Source organism: Littorina saxatilis, linkage group LG15 (genome assembly GCF_037325665.1).
Source record: "Littorina saxatilis isolate snail1 linkage group LG15, US_GU_Lsax_2.0, whole genome shotgun sequence".
Taxonomy (NCBI): domain Eukaryota; kingdom Metazoa; phylum Mollusca; class Gastropoda; order Littorinimorpha; family Littorinidae; genus Littorina; species Littorina saxatilis.
Genome location: NC_090259.1, coordinates 41,064,780 through 41,075,860, shown reverse-complemented (window position 1 = coordinate 41,075,860; position 11,081 = coordinate 41,064,780). Strand labels below are relative to the sequence as shown.

Below are 11,081 nucleotides of genomic sequence, written 5' to 3'. Positions count from 1 at the left end.
GAGATACTACGTTTTGCCAAGTCACATTTGTGGATGAAATCCCCAGAGTAAACCTGCCGGAACCACGTATCTTCAGATACAATGTTTTGGCACTCTTCCCTAAATGACAAAATCCACAGAATAGTCTTGCCAGAACCCCCTATCTTCAGATACGACGTTTTAGCACACTCTCTGACATGACAAAATCCACAGAAGTTTCCTGCCAGAACCCCGTATCTGTAGATAAGACGTTTTGGCACTCTTTCCGTCATGTCAAAATCCCCAAAAGTTCCCTGCCAGAACCCCGTATCTTCAGATAAGACGTTTTGGCACACCTTCCGACCTGGCAAAATTTGCGGAATGGACAAGCCAAAACCACGTAATCTTATAATAATACCACATTATGCCAGAGCATCGAACCTGGTATAATTTACAGGCAAGTCCAGCCAGAACTTTATTTGATCCCGAGAAACATGCCTTCTTTTTGGTGACTGGAACAGAGAATTGAATAAGAAAGACGTCACCAAGAAAACGACGTCACTCAAAGTTGGGTGCGCGTTCATTTCTCGTTTTAAGGTGAAAGGTCACATTTTGCATGTCGATTTGATCAGTAATAACCCTGCTTACTGTGTGTGTGTGTACGTGTGTGTGTGTGTGTGTGTGTGTGTGTGTGTGTGTGTGTGTGTGTGTGTGTGTGTGTGTGTGTGTGGTGTTTGTGGGTGTGAGTGTGTTTGCGAGAGAGCGAGAGAGAGAGAGAGAGAGAGAGAGAGAGAGAGAGAGAGAGAGAGAGAGAGAGAGAAAAAGAGAGAGAAATGAGAGCGGGAGGGAGAGCAAGAATCGTAGCAGTCACACAATAGCAAGACAGAGTGGGGGGGGGAGGTGGCAGAGAGAGAGAGAGAGAGAGAGAGAGAGAGAGAGAGAGAGAGAGAGAGAGAGAGAGAGAGAGAGAGAGAGAGAGAGTATCATCGCAGGCACACTAAGCAAGACAAAGGGAGGCAGGGCCGGACTAGGCGAAGAGGAGGGGGGGGGGGGGTTGCCAGTGGTGGCCCAGGGGGATGTCCCCCCTGGCGGCAGGGGCGGATCAGTTCATTTTATGACTGGTTTTTTTCAAAAGTATATTGTGAAGATATGGGTGTGAAGGCGCGAAGCGCCGAGCCGACGGCGCGAAGCGCCTAGCTTGCTAGGGGGGTCCGGGGGCATGCCCCCCCGGAAAATTTTGAAAAAAAGGATGCAAAATGGTGCAATCTGGTGCATTCTGAGGATGATCATTACCAGTTTCAGGCAGCAGATTTTGTCACTGATTAATACCCCAAAAATTGAAACTCAATGTAAAATAAAGAAATGCATACCTCATTCAATATTTTTATTTTTTGGCTGGGGAGGGGGGGGTCCGGAAACCCTAGAACCCACCCCCCCACCCCCCCTTCGTTGTGGGGGTCAGGGGGCGAAGCCCCCTGAAGCTGACGGGTAGGTCATATTCTGAGATAAGAAAATGGTCGCTCCTTGCATAAAACGGCATAAAATAAGCAATAATTAAAAAAAATTTAAATAAGTAAGGTACATGTTTAGGCTAGGGGGGGGGGGGGGGGTTGCGCAACCCCCATAACCCCACCGGTAGTCCGGCCCTGGGAGGCACAGCCTAGATTTAAAAAAAACCCACATCTTCACAAGACAGCGTGAGCCTTGAATCAAGTGTCAAAATAACGACGTTAATGCTTTGTAGTGTCGAGATAACGAAGTTTATGCTTCGTCTGAATCAACAAAGCCATGTCATGCTTGGCATTTTTGCTTCCTAACGAATATTCAACAGTAAGAGCCATATTAATGTTATTCGTTCACTGTGCCTGCTAAGCAAGCTTGACTGATTTTGTTCGCTTCCGCACTGTGAGATACATTGATCTTTCCAAGCGCCCACTTTCAAGATACATACAAACAACCATTATTATCCAGTGACAAGTCTTTTGCGTGCGTGCATACCCCCCCCCCCCACACACACACACACACACGCGCACACTCTGGCTCTCTGTCTGTCTGTCTGTCTGTCTGTCTGACTCTCTGTGTGTCTCTCTCTCTCTCTCTCCGTGTGGGGAGGGGCGTAGGGTGTGTGTGTGTGTGTGTGTGTGTGTGTGTGTGTGTGTGGGTGTGTGTGTGTGCGTGTGATTGTGTGTGTGTGTGTGTGTGTGATGCGGATAATTATACGAACAAGTTAAATATTCCCATGAATTGAGTTTTACTTACCAGAGCCCCCAAAAGCATTAAGGCTGTCGCAGCAGATGGAAATCCTCTTTACGTGCGCTTCGCTCCTCTTCCCTTCTCTGCATTTCTATCGTTTTCTTAGCACATAACCCGTAAGTCTTTCTCTAGCTCCCTTGCCCGCTCTGTCTCTGTTCCTCCTTTCTGTTAGTCTGTCTGCCCCCCCCCCCCCCCCCACACACACACACACACACACACATATCTCAGAGAGAGAGAGAGAGAGAGAGAGAGAGAGAGAGAGAGAGAGAGAGAGAGAGAGAGAGAGAGAGAGAGAGAGGAGTGTGTGTGTGTGGATGTGTTTGCAGAGATGGTCATGTTTATTTCTTCTGTAAATTATATCCCCTGGTCTAAAGGGCTTTTAAAGCTGAGGACAATAAACTCTCAAAGCGTCAAAAGCGTCTCCTCTTCTATTTTCAACATGTCTGTTTTTACTTCGCATATGTGTTGATTCGTAACTAGCTAAACACAAATCTGTAGCTGCTTCCATTGACATCAAGGGATAACTCATGGTAAGTTCAAAATAAAAGCATTAATGTTCTTTCGGGAAAAAATTGTAAATTCAGCACATAGGTTAAGCCTGAACCTTCTCTCAAAGACTCTCCCACTACAGCATGCTGACACCCTGCCCCAGAGACCACAAAACATTAAGCTTCTCCAGGACTACGAAGAATCTGACGATGATGGCCTGGCCATTGCCCTGGACTCTTTCCCAAGATACGCACCGAGGAAGAGCCCTCAACCACGGAAACACTGACTCCAACACGTAAAACACTGGACAGTCTTCCTTCTGACACAGTCATGTACCTACGTCTTCACAGATGGTTTTGCAGTCAGTGCTGTGAAGAATGGTGGAAGAGGAGTATACATTAGTTTTCCTGATAGAAGCTGCCTCACCAAATCCACCCCAACGTGGCAGCTCCCTGCCAACTTCAGTGCCTAAACCTGTGCTCTCCTCGAAGCACCCGGCACCCTTAACAAATCTGAGAGGACATTCCAGTCTACCGTCTTCTTGACGGACTGCAGATGTTTGCTATAGAGTCTGTCAGGAAATCAACTGCTGCAAGACATCAAAGAGAGCTCCAACAACTCTGCTCCAGAACAGCCATATCCCTACAGCGGATACCCTCACACTGCAGAATGTATGGAAATGAAGAGGCAGACAGGCTCTCCAAAGTCCGCAGCAGTTTGAACCCAACAGACCAACCAGTCTCATATCATGAATCAAAGTCCATCCTGAAGAGCTCTTTCACACCCAGTGGAAGAACCGCCTATATAGGCACCCAGTCAGAACGCGTTACAAGAGCACAGCAGGTTATCATCGTAATGCTGCGGACTGGTCACTGCCGGCTCCAAGCCCACCTCTACAGAATGAAGATCTACACACGGACGACTGGCCGCGTGGAACAGGCAGGCAGACCCCAGAACATGTCATCAAGACATGCCCAACATTTGTGGACCTGAGAAGCGAATTCTGGCCTGAGATGATGGAACGGAAAGAGGAAAGAGGCCCAGCAGAGTCCCTGAGGTGAACTGCAGACTTCATCACACCAACGAGCTTGACAGCCTAGACAGTATAGCATGACAAAGGGAACGCATGAGAAGAAGAAGAAGCGCATGGGTACAATGCAAATAGATCTATACATTTGTTTGATTCTTGCTGCATTTGAGGATTAATGTTCTCTGCACTAGCACATGCACCTCAACTGAGATTACTGCGACCTTTTAGCACACTCAAGTCATACGGAAGCTTGTCACAATTCTTTCTTACGTGCCATCGACAAAAGTCTTGATGTAATAACACGCCCAGATTGCATGTTGAAAGTGAAAAATGGTTAGAATAAAAATGCAATTAAAACACCCACCTCAAAACATGACAGAGGCCAGTACATGCACTCCCATAAATCAAGTATACAGCTCCAGTCAAAGCGAACTCTTCGACTGTGTAGAAGACATTTCCTCACAGTAACACATGTTTATGCAAATACAGATACACCCTAACGGTATTGACCATTGCAGTATCATATACCAATGCAGATAGCCCGCTTCTGCATAACAAAGCATGCACCGAAAAGACCCATCTCCCGATACTCCTTTCTGGTGCACAAGTTCTGCTGATTCTGTGTCTGATTTTGTCCCTCAAGAACCACGTATGTCGAAATACGTGGTTTGGGCTGACCACAGCAAGTTAGTTGCAGTCAGAAATGTCCCTGCCAGAACCCCGTATCCGAAGATACAGGGTTCTGGCAGGGAACGTTCTAAGCTTCTTACCGCAGTGATGCCAGCCAGAACCCCGTATCTCAAGATACAGGGTTCTGGCAGGGAACGTTCAATGATTCTTACCGCGGTGATGCCTGCCAGAACCCCGTATCTCAAGATACAGGGTTTTGGCAGGAATGGTTTGCATACAACAAGCGATACTTGGTTTGAGAATTGATCAATAAATCGATCACTTTTGAGTTTTGGGTTCAAACTCAAAATTTACACTAAAGATAACGTCGGTACCTACATTTTGGTGTAAAAAAATGACAATCACCAAAAAGTCGAGATACCGGTTTCTGGCAGGGAACCCTCGAAACTAGATAAGCAAGCACTCAGCAGGCTATTTAGCAAAGCAGCAAGAGTCCCATTTGAGAATAGGCCTGAAAATATATGTTCTCTTCTAAGACTCACGAACAATTATAAGGTTGCAGTTTAACGAACCAAACCCACCATCAAATGTCTTGAAAAATCTATTAGATTGTTTATTCTAAAGAGACTGAATGAACACAACGCCATGTTTATTAGAAGAACACACGTATGAATTAATTAATGAGTCCATTAATTAATTAATGAATTTGGGGACATACAAGCTGGAAAGTAAAGGGATAAAACAAAATACTCTGACCTGCAGACAGTAGCATTTGAATATTCACACTATTATTAACAACAGAAGACTTTCACAAATGGCAACAGTCAGACCTGGACATACAAGAAATTCCTCCGAGGTAGGAAAAACACCCCCGTTGGTCAAAGGGAAATAACCATTCTCACTACCACCAACTGAGAAGGTTATTTCCCTTTGACCATTAATATGTCCCTCTATAAGTCCTTGTAGAATCTTAATCCACCAATAACTCCCTAACCGTGTGTTTGACTGGTCCCAAGTTTTGTAAGGACCGTCTCAGGAATGTATAGAACCTGTTCACCAAGTTTGGTGACGATCGGTCCGTTCATTCTTGAGATCTATATGCGCACACAAACACACAAACAAACACATCGACCGAATCCTATACACACCCCTATACCGGGGGTGTAAAAACTGAACATCATTAGAAACACAAATACATGCAACTCAAAGTATTAGAACATGATAACAAAACGAAGTATTTTGCATCTGAACAATGGACAAAATAAACATGTAATTAGAACACAACAAACGCAGATCATCAGACGTTAAGATTTAAAGAACAATGGGTAACTGAACACAAACACAAATTTAGGTTTTCAGCGAATGTCCCTGTTACGTTCGAATTGCATAGTTTGTATAAGATTTAAAGACTTTAAAAAAATTATATTTCATTGGTGGTATTGATAAAATTTGAAGATTTCTCAAATCAATCAATTATTATTAGATTCACAATCGTTGTCCTGGGAAACACGAATTCAAAGCCGCGTTGGTTCCACACATCAAACAATCAGCCTCATTGGCTTTTACTTTGACAATCCACGTTTCACCTGAAAGCTCAAACCCATTCACAACCTCGATTTGTTACATGGGGAACAGCGTTATTTATTCCCCAGCTGTTTATGAATGAAAACTCGCGAAAAGATGGCTTCTTAGAACTATTAACACATTAAAGACTTTCAGAAAATAATTGGTCACTCGATTTAATAAATGAGAGTTTTAAGAGTGAGTATAATTGTTCTAATAATGCACATTGCTAGTTCCATCAGAGGACACAACACAACTCAGTGAGTTGAAGTAACAAACATTAAAATTGACATCATTAGAACAACGTTTGTAAGTGACAAGACTTGGTGGCCAGGGTGATGTCGCACAAACAAAACACAGACCAGTCCAACAGGCGAAGTCAAGACATCTCTCCACAAGAACAGAACTCAATTAGTCAAACAAAGACACAGCCAAAGAGACTAGGACAACAACACCCAACGTGTGTTTACCAACAGCGTACCTCCTCTCATCTGACCCTGCGATGGATTCCTGCCCGCAGTGGCAGCGTTCTGGCCCACGACACTGTTGAACAGGTTGTCAATGTTGAAGGCCGCGTTGGTGGAGGGCTGGGAGTTCACTTTGTTCGCCTGCTGCAGCAAGTCTAGCGGGTTGCCCGGAGCTGACGTCTGAGGCTGCATCATCTGGGTGAGAGGGTTGGCCACAGAGGCTTGTTGTTGGGGTTGCATGAAAGCTGCCAGGGGGTTGGCTGCTGTCTGACTGCCGGGTGCTAGAGGGTTGCGTATCCCGCTCTGCTGTTGTTGCATGAGGGCTGCAAAGGGGTTGTTGGTCTGTGCTGTGTTAGACCCCTGTTCCGCGTTACGCATAAAGGCAAAGTTTGGCATACCCGAGTTTGGGTTCATGGCTTGCTGCATGTTCTGCAGCATGTTAAGCGGGGACCCACCTCCCTGCGACCCGCTTACTCCTGTCATGAAGAAAGGCTGTCTCTGCTGTGTCCACTGTTGTTGTTGTTGTTGCTGGCGCAAGAGTCGCTGCTGTTGTTGCTGCTGTAGAAGTCTCTGTTGTTGCAGTTGCTGCTGTAAGAATCGTTGCTGTTGTTGTTGCTGCTGTTGTTGCTGCTGCCGTTGTTGTTGTTGTAATAGCCGCTGTTGTTGCTGTTGTCGTTGTTGCTGTAAAAGCCGTTGCTGTTGTAGCTGTTGTCGTTGTTGCTGTAAAAGACGCTGCTGCTGTTGTTGTTGCTGCTGTTGTTGCTGCTGTTGTTGCTGCTGTTGTTGCTGCTGTTGTTGTTGCTGCTGTTGCTGCTGTTGTTGCTGTTGTTCCTGCTGCTGCTGCTGTTGTTGCTGATGTTGTTGCTGCTGCTGTTGTTCCTGCTGCTGTTGTTGCTGCTGCCGCTGCTGCTGTTGTTGCTGCTGCTGCTGTTGCTGCTGCTGCTGAAAAATTCGCCGCTGAAGCTGCTGTATCATGACGGCGGGGCCGTTGGCGGAGGTCATGGCCCCCATGGCTCCCTTGCCCGCCGTGGCCAGGATGCCGCCCTGGTCGGGGTTGTAGCTGGTCGACAGCATTAAGTTGCTGTTGCCTCGCTTCAGCAGGGCGTCACGTGCTGCAACGGCCAAGGGGTTCTCGTTCTGGTTATAACCTGCAGTGGGTTGTCCCATACCGGTTTGCCCCATACCGGTTTGTCCCGTACTCGTTTGTCTCATACCAGTTTGACCCATACCAGGTTGTCCCATACCAGTTTGATCCATACTAGTTTGTCTCATACTGGTTTGTCCCATACTGGTTTGTCCAATACCGCCTTGGCTTGTCCCACCCTGTGTCGTTCCAAGAGAATTCATCACGCCTTGACTTCCCAACAAGCCCAGTCCTGTGTTTTCACTATTCTGCCCTCCAGCGCCCATTGCGCCGGGCGAACCCACATTTCCACTCGAGCCAGGACTTACAGCCGGGTTCACGTTTCCGCCGGAAGTTGAGCCCCCCAAGGACGCCATGTTGTCAGGGGACACCCCTCCACTAGTACCAGTGCCAGCAGCAGCAGCGGCCTTCTCTGCTTGATAGTCCTTGAGGATCTGACCCATATCCTGGGCGGTCAAGGTCACTCCAAGAATCGCCATCTTGGTCTTCATGTCTCGCAACCGGCCGAGAACCACGGGCACGTCCGAGATCTCAAACCTGGGCAACGTTCTGATCAGCTGCATGAGATACTGTGCCGGCGACACTGGTTGCGCGGGTGGTGTTTGCTGTTGCTGTTGTTGTTGTTGTAGTTGTTGTTGTTGTTGTAATTGATGTTGTTGTTGTTGTAGTAGTAGTTGCTGTTGTAGTAGTTGTGACGATGAGTCCGGCCCTTGTTGTGAGGAAACTGGTGAAGAAGTTGGGAGACCCATCGTGTTTGCGAGTTGTGACGACTGCGGCGAGACTGTTGTGACTGCACGAACATTATGCTTTGTTTTGCAAAACACAACACAGAACAACGGTCACCATTAGGAGCAGTTAAATGGCACTTGTTTTCGGGATTCAAACTGATCTTACACACGTGAGGATCACACTTTCCAAACGGGCAAAACAGTGTACCTCTTGGTTCAATTTAAATGTACACTGTAATTCTGCTGATAACTTATAATATTCTTTCCCCCCTCCCCCTTCCATCTTCTTAATCAGTCTGAATATTCTTCTTGAAGCTGAGAACAGGAGCACCATTTTTTTGTTGTAGAAAGGAATAATGTGAGAAATTAATAGTAAACAGTGACATGCTCGCACCACTTTCAAAAGCAAAGGACTTTTCTTAGACATGAAATAAAATTAAACCACACACACACACACACACACACACACACACACACACACACACACACACACACACACACACACACACACACACACACACACATAATCAAACAATATATTTACCTGATAGTACCCTTCCTTCTGTTGGGGGCGCTGTGATAAATGTTTGGATTAGCTCTCCCCAGTTTGATTTAACAACCGTCATTGATCTTGACTGATTTAAATTGATGTGTACAGTCAAACAAAGATTGTCGATGCGTAAATGAAATCAGAGAACTAATATTAACTATGTCAATAAATACTTTTATTACCAATTCAGTGCCCCATATGGCTTTTTGACCAATCAGGACGGATTCCAGGTGACCCTCTAAATGTTAAAACGTTCAGGCAGGGACTTTTTTGTTTATCATGCTAAAAATTAACAAGACAAAGTAAAAATGTAATTCAACAATATCAGCGTGATTTATTCTAAAGAATGACACTTCAAATGCTGTCAGGTAATACTCTCTTTATCTAAAAAAAATACAGAAAAGCGAGTTTTGTCGGTGGGTGCTTTACGGAACAGCAAGGTACCGCCCATCGTCTGAGTGTGCAATGCCGACCGCTCACTTGAAATCTAAATGATCAAAGTTCGGAAAAATCAAGTGAAATTGCGCCACTCGCTTTACATCAAATAAAATGTATCTTTACGTCATTTCCCATCCGTCTGGAGTCGGTTCTAAATCTGTCGCTCTCTGTTCAACGAGAAAAAGCGAAGCAACCGAAACGCATGTTCAACATGGTTTATCTTGTGAGATTGTTGTGTGTCAAAGGCATTTGACCTGTGAATATTCATCACGTCAGGTGTGTTACTCTGATTGGCTGACTCAGGTCACGAGAATTCTTTGACTGACAGGCATAATCAGGTAGAAGCGCTCAAGTTCCCATTGCGGCTGTTCTGTCTAATTCGCGGGGTTGCTTCGAAATTTCTTTTGGTCGAATTAAACGGTAATAAAACCGTTATTTCTAATATGCTGACTGTTAGCAAATGATAACTGACATGTCACTCTCACAAACGATATCAGCATTCGCCTAAAAGGCTCATGCTTGATATCTTTTTTCTCGACACGTCTTGTTATCATTTGCTATCAGTCAGCATAAAAATTATTAGAAATAACTCATATCATAACCAATTCAGTGCCCCATATGGCTTTTTGACCAATCAGGACGGATTCTAGGTGACCCTCTAAATGTTAAAACGTTCAGGCAGGGACCCTTTTTGTTTATCAAGCTAAAAATAAACAAGACAAAGTAAAAATGTAATTCAACAATATCAGCGTGATTTATTCTAAAGAATGACACTTCAAATGCTGTCAGATAATACTCTCTTTATCTAAAAAATACCGAAAAGCGAGTTTTGTCGGTGGGTGCTTTACGGAACAGCGAGGCACCGCCCATCCTCTGAGTGTGCAATGCCGACTCGCTCACTTGAAATCTAAATTATCAAAGTTCAGAAAATCAAGTGAAATTGGGTCACTCGCTTTACGTCAAATGTATCTTTACGTCATTTCCCATCCGTCTGGAGTCGGTTCTAAATCTGTCGCTCTCTGTTCAACAAGAAAAAGCGAAGCAACCGAAACGCATGTTCAACATGGTTTGTTGTGTGTCAAACGCATTTGACCTGTGAATATTCATCACGTAAGGTGTGTTACTCTGATTGGCTGACCCAGGTCACGAGAATTCTTTGACTGACAGGCATAATCAGGTAGGAGCGCTCCAGTTCCCATTGCGGCTGTTCTGTCTAATTCGCGGGGTCGCTTCGAAATTTCTTTTGGTCGAATTAAACGGTAATAAAACCGTTATTTCTAATATGCTGACTTTTAGCAAATGATAACAGACATGTCTCACAAACGATATCAGCATTCGCCTAAAAGGCTCATGCTTGATATCTTTTTTCTCGACATGTCTGTCATCATTTGCTAACAGTCAGCATATTAGAAATAACTCATAGTACTACTACTAATAATAATACGAGAATTTATAACGCGCACTTATCTCACCACAAAGCGACTTACGTGTGTGTGTGAATGTGTGTGTGTGTGTGTGTGTGTGTGTGTGTGCGTGCGTGCGTGCGTGTGTGTGTGTGTGTGTATGTGTGTGTGTGTGTGTGTGTGTGTGTATGTGTGTGTGTGTGTGTGTGTGTATGTGTGTGTGTGTGTGTGTATGTATGTGTGTGTGTGTGTGTGGTTTCAATAAAGAGGTCAACGCGCAATATTCTCATAAACAAATAAAGATTTCACAGAAAAATCAAATATCAAAATGTGAAAATGTTCAACAAACTCCTCTTACTCCTTGGAAATTAAGTGTACATATAATTCTGCCCTGTGAAAAAAAAGCCAAATATAACTGAAGTTTTAAC

At 44.9% G+C, this 11,081-nt stretch overlaps 1 protein-coding gene across 2 annotated transcripts in view; it reads right to left on the bottom strand.

Moving 5' to 3' along the window:
* LOC138949332 (putative uncharacterized protein DDB_G0271606) overlaps positions 1–8,607 on the bottom strand; it is a 23,013-nt gene extending 14,406 nt beyond the window's left edge. The window contains exon 1 of one of the 2 annotated variants that reach the window (XM_070321119.1): positions 6,405–8,607. In XM_070321119.1, coding sequence (XP_070177220.1) covers positions 6,405–8,283 — 1,879 coding nt within the window. In that variant the 5' untranslated portion in view covers positions 8,284–8,607. The remainder of the gene's footprint in view (positions 1–6,404) is intronic. The other variant, XM_070321118.1, reaches the window with a different exon arrangement.
* Positions 8,608–11,081: the final 2,474 nt, after the last annotated feature.